At 36.1% G+C, this 21,876-nt stretch overlaps 2 protein-coding genes across 2 annotated transcripts in view; both read left to right on the top strand.

Annotated features, from left to right (window-relative positions):
* Positions 1-21,876, top strand: part of LOC121369419 (leucine-rich repeat-containing protein 74B-like) — a 158,501-nt gene that overhangs the window by 39,062 nt on the left and 97,563 nt on the right. The window contains exon 4 of the mRNA XM_041494520.1: positions 13,417-13,485. Within this exon, the coding sequence (XP_041350454.1) occupies positions 13,417-13,485 (69 nt within the window). The remainder of the gene's footprint in view (positions 1-13,416; positions 13,486-21,876) is intronic.
* LOC121369418 lies at positions 3,235-6,868 on the top strand. Its single transcript, XM_041494519.1, has 2 exons — positions 3,235-6,408; positions 6,552-6,868. Exon 1 carries the CDS (start codon positions 3,279-3,281, stop codon positions 6,162-6,164), a length of 2,886 nt encoding a protein of 961 aa, XP_041350453.1. The 5' UTR covers positions 3,235-3,278; the 3' UTR covers positions 6,165-6,408; positions 6,552-6,868.

Raw genomic sequence — 21,876 nt, 5'->3', positions numbered from 1 at the left:
CCAAGACACGTCTGAATGTGTTCACGAATGTGTAGGGTATAGTATTCTAAGGAAGGAACTGGAAGTATTTCACACAAATATTTTTGACATTATTTTGATCGCGAAATACCCTTAAAATTATTCTTTAGAATGTAGTTTATTTAGCATGTTTCTGTTGAATTAAAGCTGTAGTCTAGAATATTTTTTATTATACAAGCATTTAGAGTAAATAGATTATCATTTAGATTAAAAAATTAATAATAATTAAGAACAATTAAAAACAAAAATAAATACATAAAACGCAAATATTGTCAAATACATGCATTTCGTGTTGCCAGCTCTTATAGCCTCTATTAGAAACTAGCGAGAAAAATAACGCAGAGTCACGTGCCCTAACCGCTCTCCTTTTCCGGCGCGTTCAGCTAAGAGCAAGCATGGCCGATGAACACAGTTATTTGTGAATCTTCAGCTGTGATTGATGCATGCCAGTCCCTGGCATCATAAATGCTCACCTGTGGTTTAAAAATAAAGAATGATACATGTAAAAATTAAGTTGTTGTGTCAAATATAGGATATGAATTTTAACGCAAATGCAAATCAAGGGCAGATGAGTATGTTTCTAATAGAGACTACCCTGTTGACTCGTCAAGTATCACCAAAGAATAGAAGTACCAGAGGATTTGCCGTAAAGCAGTCAATATTTGCATTTGAAACACGGTTACTACCCAACCCTCTCCATTCCTGAGTCCCAATTCAATTCGTTATGTCTCCCTCACCACACTGGACATAATGTATCTCAGTGGTAGAGAGATTGCCTGAGGTTATGTATCCTGACCACACTGGATAGAATATCTTAGCGATAGAGAGAACGCCTGAGGTTATTAGTAGAGGGAAATTAAGAAGTATCCGCACCGTCTGCCGACGGTGCTGTAGGCGTGGTCTATTGATTGACAGGAGGCGTGGTCTAATATATCACGTGGTCATATGATTGACAGATGTAGGTTAATTATGCATGACGTCATTTGATTGACATATGTAGGTTAATTATGCATGACGTCATTTGATTGACAGTTATGATTGACAGCAGGTACGGTCGAGGTATATCAGGTGAATTATTGATTGACAGGTGGCGTTTAGCGAATAATGATTGGATGACTTAGTTTTTTTTCAATAGGAACAAGTGCATGTTTTAATGAATACAAATGTCTTTATTGAAAGTACGGCTTTTGTTAAATAGTTACTTAGTACAAATGTATAGGTTCTTGAAACCAGTTGTACGTAGTGACATTTCCTTTTTTCCTACCATAATGGGGGGGGGGGGGGGGGGGGGTCTTTTTTGTTGAATTCTAATTTTAAATATTATGAAAGTGTGAGTACAATTTACAAGTTAATCTATATATTCTACGTTTAAATCTAGCCCTTTCATTTAAGGTTTTTTTTGTTGTTGTTGCTGTTGTTGTTTATTAAATGTTGTTTAAGAAATGAACAGTCGAGATGGATTACGAACATGTGATAGTTATGAAAGCAATTTATTTTCAACAAACTGTCGTATGTCGAAAAGTCGGTGAGCGATTCTGGCCACGAACCTCAATGAACGGGTTACTATTATACGTTAAAATTTACATTGGCTATAAAGTAAACATTTTAGTTTTGATCGAATTTCTAAGGTACGACACACATAAAGCGTACTCTGTCGCTAACAATAGATGCGGGGTCAAACGTAGCCAGGCAAATATTGAGAATACAATACGATAGCTCTGTCGCTGACAAAAAAGCAGGTCTTGTTTGCTGTAGGTGGTGTTTAAATTAGACATTTTCCTCATCCGCTCACGCCGTCAAATCGATATACCATACACTCATCTGGTTACAACGAAATTTAATTTAGCTGACCTGAATTATTATATTTTTCGACGAAATAAATATGTCCCACCATTATTTGATATGAAAAAAAAAAAAGTTTTTGTTAGTAATATTTTTTTTTTTTAAATTGCGCCTCGTTTTTAATATGGCGATAACACTGTTTCGTGAATTATTTTTCAATTTCGTCTAGTCAAAGTAAATTTCAATTGAATATTTTGGAGCGACGTAGAGTTTCGCTTGAAATTTTATACGCTCATGTGATAAAGTTATGAATGTGACAAACTACCGTTTGTTTGAAAAAGTCGGTGAGCGACTGAATGAATGGGTTACTATGACACGTGAAAATTTACCTTGGCTATAAAGTAAACATTTGATGTGAACACAGTGTGGGTACGGTTAGATTTTATTGTTTGTTATTTGTTTTGACAATAAGAATTCCTATATTGTGTATATGTATATCGTCTGTGATGTGCCATGACTAGTTTCATATAATTAAAACATTAAAAATATGCAGACTTTCATGTGCTTGTAAGCTATATTTACTCTCTTTAAAACTCGCCTATTTAATGAGGAATTTCTAATTTTAGATCTTATGAAAGTATTATACAATTTACAATCTGTTTGCGTAGCATAGTATATTCCACGTTTAAATCTAGCGCTCTCGTTAGGGTACTTTTTTTGTTGTTGAAAATTGATGCAAAAGAATTTCAAATAAAAAATTAGAAGTATCGAGATGTATTATTAGATGTTACGAAATTTCCATTAAAATTAGAAATGAAACATATACATGTTAGACTCGTCCGTTCACACCCCTCGTTTGAATATATCATAGACTCGTCTGGTTACAGCTGAATTTAACTTGGCTTGTATCGGATTCATCGTCATATTTTTTGCCAATCAGATGTATCTCGTAAATACACATACAGGTTTTTGCATTTAATAGCGTGGGACAAGAAAAATTCGCGCAGTTTTCATTCAGTTTTCAGAGGGTTAACACCGACGTCTGTGTTGTGCTTTTCATTTTCAAATTATTGTTCCAGTGCAGCAACACAGAGACAATTTGTCCGATTAATTCAGGATTTTGGTGAATATTCCTTTGAATATCAGGTAAGAATGTTTTAGTAATAAAAATTAAATTAATAATTATAACTTTAAAAAATAAACCTTTTTTTTTTTTTGTTGTGAAAGATGCTGTTTCTATTTTGTTTTTACAAAAAATATTGTTTGCTTGGAAGTATATGTTTAATAAAATTGATTTTGTTTGTTAGTACTTCAGAAATGTTTGGATTAAATATTTACTCTTTAATGTTATTTACCCTGCATGTTAGCATTAGATGTCAACATATATTCACAAGACTTGTTGTTCTTTTCAGCATTACCATCTTCCTGTTTGTTATTGCACAGAGCGTTTTAAAAATTTACATTTCTTTTTAAAAATCATGTCTCAAAATTCGTTCACCACCCCTGTGTACATCTGTGAGTTTTGTCGCAAAACATATGGTTCAAAGCGATCATTAATAAGACACCAAGCTAATTGTGGACCTATAGAACAGTGTTTTTCGTGTGATCAATGTCTGAAAACTTTTAAACGTCAGGATTATTTAAAGTTACACAAGAAAACTTATCATTTAAACGATAGAGATAGTTTGACGTGTCAGACCTGTAGCCTGGTCCTATCATCCTTTGACCGCTACAGAAAACACATTTCTACCTGCCAAGCCTCTTATATTCAAGCTTCCACCTCTTCCAATTTATCTTTTACATGTCGTGCATGTGAAAAACAGTTTCCCTCTATCAAAGCACTCACGACACACACACAACATAAGCATCTGAAATGCCCCACTCAGCAAGACGGTGGTGGTAGGGGAGAACCAAAACCTAAGAGGTCCAACAGACAATCAAACGGGTGCTCTCGTCAAGCCATTAACGGGCAGGTGCGGGAGTTTGATTTCGTTCTTCGTGGTCAAGAGGGAGCCGATCCCATGTTTTACTTAATGAAAATTCAGTTTGAGATCATTCGATTATTGGAAAATGAAATAGAATCAAAACATTCTATCAAGTGGGGCATATGTACCCAATTCAAATTTAGTAAAATAGGACCTGATGGCCAAAAAACATTCACCGAACCTTATTTTAGAACCAAAATGACCCCGGCTACTGTAGCTGATGACTTGGAGTTGGCTTACGCGCAGGCTGTACACAAAATAATGATTGACATGGACAATTTTGAGGGGGACTCGTCGAATTTAGACTTTGAAGAAGTCTTGACCGTTAAACTGACTGTGACTATGTTTCAGCCTTTTCGCGGAAGTGCGTATTTTCCTTTGCCGCCAAAGTTAAGGAAAAAGAAATGTCTTCTCAACATTAGAAATATAGATGATCATAAATGTTTCATCTATGCCATTTTGGCTCACTTACACCCTTCATTTACGTCTCATAAGGATCTCCCCGATGATCACATACAGCACTTGCCTGAATTACAATTAGATGGATGTAAATTTCCCCATGCCTTAAAAGATATTAATAAATTCGAAAAAAAGAATGATCTTAGCATTAATGTTTATGGGTACCATGAAAAACTGGAAAAAGCAGAAGAAAATGTAATCTTCCCCCTAAAAATCAGTGACAACGTGTCACGCGTTGACCCCAAACGACACATCGACCTTTTATTTTTAAATTCGGACCAGACGTCTCATTACGTCTTGATCACTTCATTAGCAGGGTTAGTGCGGAGACCGGGGGATTCTAATTCTAAACACATATGTCGTAAGTGTCTGTGGATATTCACTTCAGAAGACTGCCGTCTGAAACACGTTCCTTATTGTTATCACAAAGCTCAAAGAATTAAAATGCCCGAACCAGACAAGACGACGAGACAATTTGGCTTAGGTCACATGTCTAAAACGGTTAGGATCCCCTTCGTGATCTTCAGCAACTTTGAATGCATCTTGTCCCCCGTGGAGGAAGACGATACGGCTGATGGCCTAACTCATCGCATTCAACATCACGAACCGTGCAGCTATTCTTATCAGATTGTTTGCCGAGAACCTAGGCTATATTCTTACGATTTGAAAACGTTCAGTGGGGAACATGCTGCTCACTATTTTATGGAAAGCATTTTGGCAGATTATCAGGAGATCAATAAGATCTTGGAAGACCCGGTCCCTGTGCGTTTAACGCAGTGGGATAAACAACTCATCGATTGCACGACTGTGTGTTATTTGTGCGGGGATGAAATAGAACATGACCGACATATAGATCACGACCACCTGACGGGTGAATTTCGGGGAGTGTGTCATTCCTATTGCAATGTTAATTATCAAGAGTGTAAATTTGTCCCTGTGGTTTGTCACAATGCATCTCGGTACGACAACCACTTAATTTTGCAAGCAGCGGAATTATTTGCCGGAAGCCAACTTAAATGTATTCCCCATAATTCGGAACACTTTCTCATGTTTGAAATTGATGGCCTCCGGTTTTTAGACAGTTATAAGTTTTTAAATACCAGTTTGCAAACACTGGCTACTAATTTGAAAAGTAGAGGCCGAGATCAATTCAGATATCTTCGTGGTCACTTTCCCGATCACGTGGACTTGCTCACCCGCAAACTTCCCTATTTTTATGAATATGTGGACAGTTTCGAAAAACTAGAAGAAACTGTCTTCCCCACTCGGGATGAGTTTTATTCCTCTCTGACAGAAGAGACCGTGACCGAAGAAGACTACCTCTTTGCACGTGGAATATGGGACACGTTTCACTGTCGATCTGTCAGAGATTTCATGGAGCTTTACGTCTCTGTAGACACGTTGATTTTAACCGACGTCATGGAAGCGTTTCGTAGCATGTGTTTACAGTATTACCAATTAGATCCCCTCCATTATTACACACTCCCCGGAATGGCCATGGATGCATGTTTGAAAATGACGGACGTGAGTTTAGATCTATTCACGGACCCCGACATGTACAATTTTATCGAACAGGGTATCCGAGGAGGAGTGGCATCCATCAATCACAGGGAATTTGTAGGGCTGCGAGCCAAAAATTATTCATATATAGTGGACAAAACTGAAGGTATAACGAAGGAAGAACTGAGAGCAAAGGGCATTCAGAAAACATTTATTCGTAAGCATCTTCGTCACGAGATGTTCAAAGATTGTCTTTTAAAACATAAACAAACCACGGCCTCTTATCATCAGATTAGATCTTTTCATAACGAATTGTTCACCATCAAAACCACGAAAATAGCATTGACGCCTTTGGATGACAAGAGATACCTTTTAGACGATGGCATCGAATCCAAGCCCTATGGGTACAATCCTCTGTAATTGGTTAAATAATAAAATGCACAAAAAAAAAATGTCCTTTTCTTTTTACGCATCTTCTTTTGTCAGTATTAAATCATTAAAAATAACTTATTCAATATTCCCCTTTTTAGTAATTTATTTAGTCATGTGCATAACAAACAGTGATACAACCACCTGTGATACAACCACCTGTGATACCACTGCCTGTGATCAATCATCTATAAAGCGACCACCTGTAATATCAGTGATATATTCCAAACGAAAGGTAAGAGGATACAATATATTTCAGCAGCGAATATTTGGTGAAAATTGTGTTATAATTTGTGTGTGCGTGCGTGGGCGTGTTTTAAGCTTGTATAAAATATTTCTAATTCTATAAATTATTGATGTGTGTCTTCTTTTCAACAGACATATTTCCCATCTACCACAACAATGACAAGACTGGATGTTCAGCGCTGAAATGTCACAAATTGTGTGCTAGATCTGCATTCACAAGACAGAGAATGGAAAACCCAGTGTTGCATGTCACGTCTCATTTGTGTGAACAGATACTTTTTAGCATCACAAAAGTAGTGCGTTATCGACAACTTATACAGTGGGATTCTGTGAATAGCTACATATGACAAACTTCATAACGAGTATGACCAAAAGTTACATTTGGATAAATACGTGGCAGAGACACTAACAAGATTATGAAGAAAAATAAAGGACACATTCTTTCAACATATTTTTTATTTACGTTTGAACAGAAATGACGCGGGTGTGCCCACTCCTGCTCTGATATAGATTTCCACGGTGGGTGTCTCTTTCACGATAACAGGAATATTCCATAGCCTGTTAAATGCATACCTCGGTCCATCACGTAGATCCACACACCTCGGTAAAGGTACCTTGCTATCGCCAACAAGTGTGCTATCGCATATGTTACAAGTCACATATACGTGGAAGTCAGTCATGTGTTGTAAATCAACTGTTCCTAAATTTAGTTCGGCTAGTGCAACCACCCAACGACCATCGAAGGTTAATCTCTGGTTCAATTTCACTTGGAAGTGATGGGGAGTATTGTCTGGAAAATAGTTTTTTTTAGAATCTGTACTTTTGAGAATAAGATATCTTTCCATTGTTATACGTCTTTCAATTCGCTTTCCTCGACATAAGAATCAAAAGAAGATGGCCAACCAAGCCAGTGCACGAGATAATACAGTTTCCCACCTTCTCGTTTCTTCTTCAGTATTTTTTCGACCTTCCACAACACTCTTGATCTTTCTTGACTCTCTGCAGTTCACTTGTATAGAAACTACCTTCAATCAATTCGTCGTGAAAGTCTTTCACTCGATAAATAGGTATGCCCTGTCGGGGTATGCGCGAGACTATTTTAAACAATTCCTCGGTCCATCGAAGATCTAGTTCTTCAGTGAACGGTTTCCTGAGGTATGATATTCTAACCAGATCGGCCACGTTAAATACAAACTTTTATAATGGTGTGTTTGCCTGTACTCGTGCTATAATAGGTTCTAAGTACAGATGGCGCCAAACTTTGATCTGGTTATCATGATTCACTTCCGCTGGAGCCCATTTACCTAAACTTGCATGAATGGTATGGTTGTAATTATAAATTAAGTCTTGCAACACCTCGAGATACCGCTTGGTGTTATTGTGTGTCATGAACCTCGTCAAAAGTGATTTGAGAGTTCTATTGAGTCTTTCAACGTAATTCGCTTTAATGTTCTCGTTTTGTGTTACAATTAATTTAATCTTCATCTTTTCGGCATAAGTTCTAAAAACACCTATAAATTCACCACCTTTATCTACTCGTACCTTTTTGGGAACATGTCCATCTTTTAACATGGATTTAAAACCTTCTAAGACCGTCTCTGGTTTTTTATTTCTTAAAGGAACAACCCATGCATATCTAGACAAAATATCAATAGCGACGAGCAGATAACGCATACTATCGTTCCATTTGCTGTAACGAGACAGGTCGGCTAAATCTAAATCAAATTGTTCATCTATAGTGTTCACTCTCACTTTAAGACGACGAAATCGTTGTCTTACTGGTTTATGAAGACTATATGCCTCGTTATCATTTAGAAAGTTTTTCACTTTGTCGAGTTTAAAGTTGGATAAACCTCGCCTCTTCAACGACTTTTGAAATTTAGAAGGACCATAAAATGATCCAGGCATACGAGGGTTAAAATAATACTGCTCTAAAGTTTTCCTATCATCTCCCTTCACTGACTGTTTCTCGTCAGTAGTCATAAGACAAATGGTGCCAAATAAAAATTGTTTCCCAATAAATACACAAAGAACAAACATGTTTAATTAATGATGATTTATTCAACATATATTATTTAAAGGTCTCATGCTGTAAAGGTCACACATCGACTAATACGAGTACACGATGTAATCGTGTAATTATAATAATTATGCTATAATGTCTTTCTGATACTGTCATTTTTCTGTCTGACCACACCGGTCACAGTTTGGTGACCATTTCTCGTGTTCTTCCCAAGGGTTATCCATAACTTCCCAGCCTTTCAGAACGATGTTGCATTTGAAACAGTAACACGCATCTGCACAGTTAAGATACACCAGACCTGCATGAGCCATGTCTCTGGGAGATTGTTTTATTTGTGGTGGCCAATCTGTAAATGGTGACAAACGTTTTTCAAATAAAGTCCAATCTGAACAACTGCTAGTCCTGTAACCCACAGAATCGGTGCAAATATCAACCATGGTATCTTCTGTCACTGTTCTGTTGGAGTTTTTTTGTGTTCGCGTCAGACATCGAGCTTAGGTTCATAAACAAATGATGTGTGGAATGAAATTCTGGTTATTTAAAGGGTCAAGACCATACTACTAGCCAATCACCTTCGACTTTCTCATCAAACCATCTATTAAAATTATTTTATAACCAGTCTGCCAGGACATAATTATGCATAGTAACAGTTATCTTTTTTCAAAGAGAAAAAAGACGCTTCATTTGTATGTATTTCAAAACTTGAGATTTCAAAGCGTTCAACCATTTATCTGTCTTAAAATGTGTATTTAAATAGTCTCGGCATTGATAAAACAACAGTACACTGCTAAATACAAGGTCTTTTGTGTAGGGATCATCACGTACCAGTTTGATCCATTTGTGAATGACGCCCAGTTCGTCTAATTCGGTCCAAGCCATGTTATAGTACTGCTCAATTTTTTCAGTGGCAGTTTTATCACAACAGACGTGAATGACTTCCTCCTCAAACATACACCCCAAAACAGAGCTCTGTAGACAATATCTTGATAATTTTGGCCAGATTCATGCTATAGCACAGTGTCAGCAGAGATTCGATGTAATGTTTCATGTCGACAGAGTCCACCTCGTCTACATGACACATTGGCAACATTTTCTTCACGATCACTCGCTTGGTCTGTTCCGAATCGTCTTAATAACTACTCTTAGCATTCTGAACACATTGATGTCGGTCTTGAAACCACATTCGCGATTCCATCACAGTATTCTCCGATAGATGATCGGGGGATTTTTGAACGTATTTCCAAGCATAAAAAAACTGCTTCTCCATAATGATAGCCACGATTAATGACAATGCCAAGTCGACAGTGGGTTTTATAGTATAAGATGACATCATACTTATAATTATAACGATACTGATTGGATGAATTTAAATTGTTGAATTTATATATATATATATATATATATATATATATATATATATATATATATATATATTAATGTCACTCACGTACAAATTTGATAGGAACTTACATCGCTGTAAAATTTTCAATTGAAATTTACTTTGACTAGACGAAATTGAAAAATAATTCACGAAACAGTGTTATCGCCATATTAAAAACGAGGCGCAATTTAAAAAAAATATATTATTACTAACAAAAACGTTTTTTTTTCCATATCAAATAATGGTGGGACATATTTATTTCGTCGAAAAATATAATAATTCAGGTCAGCTAAATTAAATTTCGTTGTAACCAGATGAGTGTATGGTATGTCGATTTGACGGCGTGAGCGGATGAGGAAAATGTCTAATTTAAACACCACCTACAGCAAACAAGACCTGCTTTTTTGTCAGCGACAGAGCTATCGTATTGTATTCCCAATATTTGCCTGGCTACGTTTGACCCCGCATCTATTGTTAGCGACAGAGTAGCTTTATGTGTGTCGTACCTTAGAAATTCGATCAAAACTAAAATGTTTACTTTATAGCCAATGTAAATTTTAACGTATAATAGTAACCCGTTCATTGAGGTTCGTGGCCAGAATCGCTCACCGACTTTTCGACATACGACAGTTTGTTGAAAATAAATTGCTTTCATAACTATCACATGTTCGTAATCCATCTCAACTGTTCATTTCTTAAACAACATTTAATAAACAACAACAGCATCAACAACAAAAAAAACCTTAAATGAAAGGGCTAGATTTAAACGTAGAATATATAGATTAACTTGTAAATTGTACTCACACTTTCATAATATTTAAAATTAGAATTCAACAAAAAAAGACACACACACCCCCCCCCCCCCCCCCCCCCCCCCCCCCCCATTATGGTAGAAAAAAGGAAATGTCACTACGTACAACTGGTTTCAAGAACCTATACATTTGTACTAAATAACTATTTAACAAAAGCCGTACTTTCAATAAAGACATTTGTATTCATTAAAACATGCACTTGTTCCTATTGAAAAAAAACTAAGTCATCCAATCATTATTCGCTAAACGCCACCTGTCAATCAATAATTCACCTGATATACCTCGACCGTACCTGCTGTCAATCATAACCGTCAATCAAATGACGTCATGCATAATTAACCTACATCTGTCAATCATATGACCACGTGATATATTAGACCACGCTTCCTGTCAATCAATAGACCACGCCTACAGCACCGTCGGCAGACGGTGCGGATACGACTTAATTTCCCTCTACTGTTATTTGTTCCTGACCACACAGGACGATATCTTAGTAGTGGAGAGTTTGCCTGAGTTTATTTGTTCCTGGCCACATAGGACAGAATATCTTAGTGGTAGAGAGACCGCCTGAGGTTATGTGTTTCTGACCACATAGGACAGAATATCTTAGTGGTGGAGAGACCGCCTGAGGTTATGTGTTTCTGACCACACTGGACAGAATATCTTAGTGGTGAAGAGTTCGCATGAGGTTATGTGTTCCTGACCACACTGGACAGAATATCTTAGCAGTAGAGAGACCGCCTGAGGTTATGTGTTCCTGACCACACTGGACAGAATATCTTGGCAGTAGAGAGACCGCCTGAGGTTATGTGTTCCTGACCACACTGGACAGAATATCTTAGCAGTAGAGAGACCGCCTGAGGTTATGTGTTCCTGGCCTCGCAGGACAGAATATCTTAGCAGTAGAGAGACCGCCTGAGGTTATGTGTTCCTGACCACACTGGACAGAATATCTTAGTGGTGGAGAGACCGCCTAAGGTTATGTGTTTCTGACCACACAGGACAGAATATCTTAGTGGTGGAGAGACCGCCCGAGGTTATGTGTTCCTGACCACACTGGAAAGAATATCTTAGTGGTGGAGAGACCGCCTGAGGTTATGTGTTCCTGACCACACTGGACAGAATATCTTGGCAGTAGAGAGACCGCCTGAGGTTATGTGTTCCTGACCACACTGGACAGAATATCTTAGTGGTGGAGAGACCGCCTGAGGTTATGTGTTCCTGACCACACTGGACAGAATATCTTAGTGGTAGAGAGACCACCTGAGGTTATGTGTTCCTGACCACACTGGACAGAATATCTTAGTGGTGGAGAGACCGCCTGAGGTTATGTGTTCCTGACCACACTGGACAGAATATCTTAGCGGTAGAGAGACCGCCTGAGGTTATGTGTTCCTGACCACACTGGACAGAATATCTTGGCAGTAGAGAGACCGCCTGAGGTTATGTGTTCCTGACCACACTGGACAGAATATCTTAGCAGTAGAGAGACCGCCTGAGGTTATGTGTTCCTGACCACACTGGACAGAATATCTTAGTGGTGGAGAGACCGCCTGAGGTTATGTGTTCCTGACCACACTGGACAGAATATCTTAGTGGTAGAGAGACCGCCTGAGGTTATGTGTTCCTGACCACACAGGACAGAATAGCTTGGCAGTAGAGAGACCGCCTGAGGTTATGTGTTCCTGACCACACTGGACAGAATATCTTAGCAGTAGAGAGACCGCCTGAGGGTATGTGTTCCTGGCCTCACAGGACAGAATATCTTAGCAGTAGAGAGACCGCCTGAGGTTATGTGTTCCTGACCACACTGGACAGAATATCTTAGCGGTGGAGAGTTCGCCTGAGGTTATGTGTTTCTGACCACACAGGACAGAATATCTTAGTGGTGGAGAGTTCGCCTGAGGTTATGTGTTCCTGACCACACAGGACAGAATATCTTAGTGGTGGAGAGACCGCCTGAGGTTATGTGTTCCTGACCACACAGGACAGAATATCTTAGTGGTAGAGAGACCGCCTGAGGTTATGTGTTCCTGACCACACTGGACAGAATATCTTAGTGGTAGAGAGACCGCCTGAGGTTATGTGTTCCTGACCACACTGGACAGAATATCTTGGCAGTAGAGAGACCGCCTGAGGTTATGTGTTCCTGACCACACAGGACAGAATATCTTAGCAGTAGAGAGACCACCTGAGGTTATGTGTTCCTGGCCTCACAGGACAGAATATCTTAGCAGTAGAGAGACCGCCTGAGGTTATGTGTTCCTGACCACACAGGACAGAATATCTTAGTGGTAGAGAGACCGCCTGAGGTTATGTGTTCCTGACCACACTGGACAGAATATCTTGGCAGTAGAGAGACCGCCTGAGGTTATGTGTTCCTGACCACACAGGACAGAATATCTTAGTGGTGGAGAGACCGCCTGAGGTTATGTGTTCCTGACCACACTGGACAGAATATCTTAATGGTGGACAGTTCGCCTGAGTTTATGTATCCTGACCCCACTGGACAGAATGTATCTCAATGGTAGAAAAATCACCTGATAAATCAAAGGTTAAATCCCTCTTCAATCTCTCTCATTCATCTATTCCTGTCTCCCTTCCCTGTCTGTCTCTGCCTCTCTCTCTCTCTCTCTCTCTCTCTCTCTCTCTCTCTCTCTCTCTCTCTCTCTCTCTCTCTCTCTCTCTCTCTCTCTCTCTCTCTGTACACTAATGTGTTCATTGCATGATCCATGTTCATATTACCATATTGTCAAGCATGAGTTCTTATTTTATTTCTAGAAAATGCTGCAGTGCAGCCAGCGGTTTCTACTGGCGAAGAGGCCGAAGAACACCTCCCCAGTGGTCGTGGTGATTTACTTTCTAACCCATTATTCAAATACAATTTTGAATCTGTTGCAAGTTTAATATTTGATCTATGGGCCTACAGTTTTTACTGATTTTGGGAAATATCCATATAGCGATGAGTATTAAATAAATAGTCCCCATACTTTTTACACGATTCGAAATTCAGTAGAGTTATCGTTTTTGGGGGGTCACTTAGCTTTTGGCGTCGCCTTTTATTTTACTTACAGTTTTTAAACTGTTGCTATTTTAACAATATTTGACCTATGGGTTTCCATACATCCATACTTGTACATCCACACATATATACAAACACACACAGACACACATAGACACGCACATACACAAACACACACATACACACATATATACACACAGACATACACACACATATACACATACACACACACATACACACACCACACAAAAATACACACAGATACACACACATACACATACACATATACACACATTATTATGATCTATGCATACAGATAGCGTGGGAAAATATGATATTAATGTAACTGTTTATTAAATAAAAATGTAGCGGGTTTCCTCTGTGGACTACGAATCAGTATTACCAAATGTGTGTCATCCAATAGCCGATGATTGATATATCAATGTGTCTAGTGGTGTCGTTAAACAAAACAAACTTTATTTTATATATATTTAACCTATAACTTACCCATGATATCCATGTCATAAGCCCATGTGATAAATAGAGATTATTATATGGGCTTGTGTGTCGTACTTAGTTTACGAAACTGAAGAAGTAACGTCATGGTATGACGTCGCTTTCCAAAATTACGTCATTACACTTGTTATTACATGTGTGCTTCGTACGTTATGAACTCGGTTATGTTGAACCATATGGATAATAATTTTGATGTTTTTGTTTGGGTTTTTTAAAATTATTTATTTTTGGGAGCAAGAAAGAAGAGAAAGAAGAAAGGGGGAAAACGAAATATCAGAAGTGAAAGAAAAGAATAACGGGTTGCATATTTTATCTTTTAATGTCTGTCTCTAAGCCAATATGTTAAACTACAGTTGAAAAAGTTCATGTAAAATTGTCAATACATAAATTATACCATTTCTTCCAATATGTTTCAAAATATTCGTATTCACAGTTTTTATGCAGAATACACCTTTGAATTTCTAATTTGTTTTTAATTGTCCGTTGTACTGATCGTAAGTTCAATTTTTGTTTTTTAATTTTTATAGAATAAATATAATATTTTATATTAATAATCATCCAATTTACTACACTGCTGTTTTGTTCATTAGGCAAACCTAAGATAACTATATGTTTATCAAATGTAATATGTTCACCCATAGTATTTGTGATTTTGGTATTTGTGATGTTTTGCATAGCAGTTTATATTGTTCCTTGCAACATTTTCCATATTTTTCAATGAAACATTTTACTGCTTTAATTAAAGACGTAACATCTAAAAAAAAATCGTTATTATATTATACTTCACCATAAATTCGTCAACAGTTAGAAAGCCACCATGTACACCAATTAAATCATTTATAAAAATAATTCCCTTTTCGGCATACTTTTTGTAGAAAATAGGTTTTTATCTTTTAATATTTTACCGTTGTGCCAAATATTGACACCAACTATGTCGTTTATACTTTTAATGATTTCTTCACATTGAATTTTTCTCCAGCTTTCAAGAACATCTTTCCAAAAAGGATTACTTATATTTTGCATTTTCTTGCTAACAAATTGATACCCATATATAATTAAATCATGTATTGATACCTTTGTAATAGATGAAAAAAGATGTATCCATTTTGAATCATTTGTAAGTAGTCTTCTTATCCATGTTGATTTTAAGGCTGTTATATAAATTGAAATATTAATCATTCTTAATCCTCCGTTTTGATAATCTTGAATTATAGTTTCACGTTTAATTTTTTCTGGTTTATTTTCCCATTTAAAACTATAAAATCTGTTTTTTAACTTTTGGACTAATTGTTCAGATGTAGTTGGTAATGAGATTAGTAAATTTATTATTTTGGGTATTATTAATGTTTTAAAACAGTGAGTCTGCCTAATAGCGTCAATTTTCGTGCAGTCCAGATTTTCATTGTACTTTCCATTTCTAATACTTTTGGTTCAACGTTTTCTTTAACTATATCTTTTAGATTTAAAGAGAAGTGAATTCCCAATAAAGTAAACTTAGTTGAACCCCATTCTAATTTCCATCTAGTATGATGAAAGACTTTACTTGAGAATTTTTTTCTGCCAATGCATATTGTCTTTGATTTAGAATAATTTAGCTTCAAACCTGACATTTTTGCAAAGCAGTCTAGAGTACTAAGTGTGACGTACAGTGACTCGGGAGATCCATCTAAAATAAAAGTAGTATCATCTGCATACTGCGAAATAAGATATTCTTCTACATCAATATAAATTCCCTTAATATTCTTGTTATTTCGTATTCAAATGGCAAGTATTTCTGCACATATTATAAAAATGTAGGGCGATAACGGATCGCCTTGTCTGCAGCCTCTGTATAATTTAAAACTTTCTGATAGATGTCGATTTTGGATTACAGCTGAAACTGAATTTTTATACAGTGTTTGTATCCAAGTTTTTATTGAACACTTAAAATTAAAAATGTCTAGAGCTTTTTGAATAAATTTCCACGATAAGGAGTCAAACGCCTTTTCAAAATCGACTAATAATAACTGACCTTGTATTTTATATGTTTCTGTGTATTGCATAAATAGAGGATATTATATGAGTGTCCATGACAGACGATGTTTATGACACGAGTGCCTAAATTATCATATTTCCCGAGCGAGAGCGAGGGAAATGCGATAATTTAGGCACGAGTGTCGTAAACATCGTCTGTCGTGGACACGAATGTAATATTCTGTTTATTACTGTAGAACTGTCTTGCTAAATGAACATTCCAATCATTGTTTACAAACTAACGTATCCCTAACAGCGGAATAATGTTTGTTCATTGATGTGTTGAAAACCAAATCACAACCTGTTCTAAAGTTACGTGATATTTATACGCCCATAAGTAAAAAGTACACATGTATCAACAGCTGTCAATTGTAAAGCATGTGTATACTAAAAAGCAAACAAATACACAGTAACTGAAATAATTAGTTTTGAATTTGAATGACGTCAGTATTCCAATGACGTCACTTTGCATCTCCTTACAATAACTATAAATTGGGTACATGACGTTTCCGTTTTAAGAATGCTGGAAAAATTCCAGTGCAAAATTGCTATTGATTTATTTATTTTTTTACGGTAAGATATGCTACATTTATTATGTACGAAGCCAAAACAAGGGTGCGAAAAGTGACTCGTCGACCTTAGTATAGATTTCTAACAGTTGTGAACGTTATATTCATAAGTAAGTGTTTGATGTGTCACAACTACATCGTAATATAATACAAGTTATCATAAATAATCAATTAATGTTTTATTAAATTAATTAAAAACACGTATTTGTCATTACGGCATGTGATCAGCTTACACTCGAAATAAAAATGTATTAATGAAGAAAGTAGTATCTGTGGAATGTCGTGTCAGCCAATCAGAAAGAAATGTACTCTTACAACAGCCAATCGTTAAACGACAATGTCAAGAGGACATACGATTTAGTTATGACATACGAGGGGAATCGTACGATAAATATGACCCTCGTTATGCTGTACCTCGTAGGTAATAATGTCATATATCAACCTTATATTTTCTCCTATGTATCTTCCCTTTATAAATCATGTTTGATCTTTTTCAATAATTTTATCCAATACGGTGTTTATCCTATTTGCAATGCAACCAGATGCTATTTTATAAGTACAATTTAAAAGGGTGAGTGGCCTCCAATTTTTAAAACATTGCTTAGGTTTGTTTGCTTTTGGTATGCAGGTTATGATGCCTAGTTTTTGTACATGTGACATTTCTTGAATACTGTAACTATAATTGATGGCTCTAACTACAAAGTGCCCCAAATCAAGCCAAAAGAATTTTTTAAATTCTGCTGGAAATCCATCAGAACCAGGACTTTTTTCATTCTTCATATTTTTAAGAAATAATAAAGCTTCAGCGTACGTTAATTCCCCCTCCAACTCTGCTGCTTCATTATCAGAGAGAATATTAAAATTACAGTTTTCAATTAATTTTGTTATATCTTCACATTCAGATTCCTGTTTTGAATACAGTTTTTCATAAAAACGTTTTGTTTCTTTCAATATTTCAGCTTGGTCTGTGATTAAATCTCCGTTTTCTAATTCTATTTTGGAAACTAATTTGCTATGAAAGTTTCTTGCTTCCATGTTACAAAAATATTTTGAAGGTTTCTCTCCTTCTTCTACCCATTTATCTCTAGATATATTAAAATGCCCATTTAATTTCTCTTTTCTAATTTCTACCAATTTTTGTTTTTGTTCTATTTGTTTAAAGTTTATGGCTGCATTTTCTTCTAACGCCTTAATATCTTCGCAGTTTAGTTTCCAGTTTTTGTTTTTCCCCTTTTTTGGCAGAAGAGTATGATATCGTTTTCCCTCTGATTTCCATTAATAGCGTTTCCAAGAAAACTTGAACATTAATGGTAAATTTAAGTGTGTCATTTGGAATTGTGTTTATTTCATCTATATTATATACCGGGACAGCATATTGCGTTTTTATATTATTTATTATTTCTTTTACTATCTTAGCATACTCTTTGTCGTTTAATAAAGAAGTATTAAATTTCCACAAACCTGTACCTTTTTTAATAGTATTTAGTTTTAATTTTAAAATCACCCCTGCATGGTCAGATCTATAGCTATTATCAATAGTTACTTGTTCTACATGTGTCATCAAATTGTTAGAGATCAAATAAAAATCTAATCTCGCCTGCTTAATAGGATTTTTCTTTCTCCATGTATACATTCTTAATGTTGGGTACAATTCCCTAAACAGATCAACCAAATCATACACTTGTAAATTATCTAACAATGTTTTCTTTGAGTTAGGATGATTTACATGTAGATGATTACTAGTATCCGAATCCTGATTTAACACTAAGTTAAAGTCGCCACAAATTATGTACTGTTCATTTTCAAAGTCTTCAATATTTTTCAGAACATTTTCAAAAAAGGTGGGGTTTTCTTCATTTGGTCCGTAAATATTTAATAGCGTTATTGTTGTATTTTCTACAGCTATATCCATTGCTATGCAATTTCCAGAATTATCCGTTTTGGTTTTATTAATTTTACACTCAAAATTATTATTATTTAACATGATAGCTACACCTCTGGAGTTATTAGAGTAGGAATTAAAAATGCACGTGTATCCCCACTGTGCTTTTATGTATGGTTCCAATTCGTTAATTAAATGTGTATCTTGCAGGCAATATATATTATATTTCTTTTGTTTCAGATACTTTAATACATGTTTCCTTTTTGCTGGATCTCCCAGTCCCTGACAGTTTAGTTTCATAATTTGTACCGAAGTCATTTCAAAATGTGTAATACATACTTAATAATATACATGTATGTACAAAATACAGGCACCGTATACACTGACTGTTGTCCACTACACTGCTTTACCCGAATGTAAATAGAATCAGTTTGTAAGTAACAATTCACTGGCTCAAAAACAAATATTGAAATGCGACTTGGCAAAGAATAGAAGAGTGATGTGACAGAGCTTATAAAGACAAATATGACAGTGGAAGATAGCAAGAAATGTATGCAGAGAATAACAGTGTAAAGGATATGAATACTCATATGCAGAAAGCTGTGACCAACCAGGAGCCTATCATAGAGTCATATTATTAAAAGTAAATACGTTGTGTGTATACAGATATAGTAATATTAACTGTGTTGTAATCAAAATAATTTCAAAAGTATATTCATGTAAACAGTTTTTAAAATTCCGTCAAATATCTACAAATTTGATGTACATGAGTGCAATACAAAAAGATACATAATGGAGTTTGCTAAAAAGTAAAATTACAAGAAACAAAACAGGCAGGAAGGCGCACGACGTACGCAGGTCTGAAAACATGAAGCCTAACACGCCGCAGTGTGCAGTTAATAGACAAGCCGTTACGTTTTATACACTGGCGACTGAACTTCGTTCACGCTTGTGCTAAAAGTGATAAAACGAGTTTTTACAGCTTAAGCTTTAACAGCGTTTGGCGTGAACGTTACTACCTGTTTCCATTTCACACAGTTATGCTTCTAATCTCTAACAATGTTTTTATGATAAACACTTGTAGTGGTTCAATCCTGATCTCATAACTTACAAATCCAACGTTCATACTGCATGAAACTCATGAGAACATCATTCGTTATTTTTGATAACACATATTTGTTTACACATGTACGTGTGTTAACAATTTCAAGACATACAACTGGCAGCTCTGAGAGGTCATGACCCAGTAACCAAAGCGATCGAAAGAGGAGTGACGTCACTTTACATTCTGACTCCGGTGGAAATGAAATGGAGTGACGTCACTTTACACTCTATACGCCATGACCCAGTTAGGCTACGTTCTGTAACAACATAATTTAGTTCATTATATTGTTTACATTTTCATTTTTTCGAGTTATCTTATCTTTCGCTCGTTGGATACGTTTTTAAACAACTCGTTTTAAGATAAATGGTATCAAACGGAAACTCATGTATTATTCTCTATTTATTATGGTTCCACATATCCGAGTTAATAGTAATTATACGAAGCACACGTATAATAACAAGTGTAATGACGTAATTTTGGGAAGGGACATCATAACATGACGTTGCTTCTCAAGTCCTACCTCAGACTGTGCATTTGAAATATGACGTCATATCGTCGTCTCCTTCTAGTTGTGGCTGAAACATTTTGAGTTGGGTCTTGTTATTCATAAATAATTCCAATCTCTAAAAATCCCTTTATTATAAACCCTTGGATTGGTTAAATTCGTATCACGTGATGATAAAAACTGGCATTCATAGCACCATGAATCTCAGTTTAGCACTATTTTTGGCTATATAGCCGGAACTACTTTATGAATTATGTCAACAAAGGAATCCCCGAGGAATTGCCTTGAGATTCTATTTTTAGACATCAAACAGTAATCGTCTGCCGTCGAACTTGTAAACATCTAAAAATCTTCACATATAAATTATACCATACAAAATAGGTCGCTTCAGACATTTTTTATTAAAGGTTAAAAGTTAATGAAATTACTTACGTTACATGTTTATAGTGAATTCAAAATCCCACAGCTAAAAATCTATTTTGTCGATCCAAAAAAAGTGTATAATTCCAATGGAATTTGGTCTTTTACAAAATTCAGTCAGTTCATGCCAACCATTAGCAGTAACGCGCATTCAACGGCATTGTAGTATGACGTACACAACACATAGCCACTGCGATCCAATCTTTAAACGAATCGGGGTTTTGAGACTAGGTATATCATGTACATGTCGGGACACAGGAACGAAGCTTCAATTCGAAGCTACAACAGAGAATGTTCCACTTTCCAAAAACGAAACATCAGCATGGCACTGTCAAATGTCACGAATACTTGTGTCGCACCACTTGAAGTCACACATGCCAAAACCATCCTGTGTTGCCACTTCCACAATTACAAGGCCAGTAGACACAGAAACTCGCGACACACCTGTTTCATCCATTTCCGGAAACATTGAAACCACTTTCTCCATGTCAAATCTATCAACACATGGAATTTTCACGCACTCAAACATTTTATAATTGTAATTTCAACGTCGTAATTGGTAAATCTGGACTAATCAAAAAATGGCGCCCATCCACAGTTCTTAGTTAAATATTCATACACCAACCGCTTCACATAAATTATACCATACAAAACAGATCGCTTCAGACATTTTTATTACAGGTTAAAAGTTATTAAAATTACTTACGTTATATGTTTCTAGTGAATTCAAAATGTTTCTAGTTGGTATTGATATTTAATGCAAAAAATTAATATGAATTGTATTAATGATTGTAACATTGTCATTCTCTCATTCGGCTATTGACGGAAAAAGCCGAAACCACCATAGGGATTCCACTAATGTTCAGTATGAATTTCGTGTTAATAAAATAGTAAATAGTTGGAAAATAGAGTTCACTTTTTATTTTAAAGAGGTTTACATTAATGACATGGTTATGTGTTTGGAATTATAAGAATTGAACGTGATTATTTTTTAGTTTCATGCTAGTATGAAACGCAAAACCGCTTTACACACTTTAGTATGAATGGCTTCGCGCTAACGCGCTACGCCATTCATACAGTGTGTAAAGCGGTTTTGCGTTTCATACTAGCATGAAACTCAAAAAATTTCACGTTCAATTCTTAAAGAAAACAACAATAATAATATGAATAAAGAAATTATTACACTCGCGTGTGAGTCGTACTGATTTT

Source organism: Gigantopelta aegis, chromosome 3, assembly GCF_016097555.1.
Source record: "Gigantopelta aegis isolate Gae_Host chromosome 3, Gae_host_genome, whole genome shotgun sequence".
NCBI lineage: Eukaryota > Metazoa > Mollusca > Gastropoda > Neomphalida > Peltospiridae > Gigantopelta > Gigantopelta aegis.
Note: the sequence above shows the minus strand (reverse complement) of the source record. Positions and strands in the feature narration are given on the sequence as shown.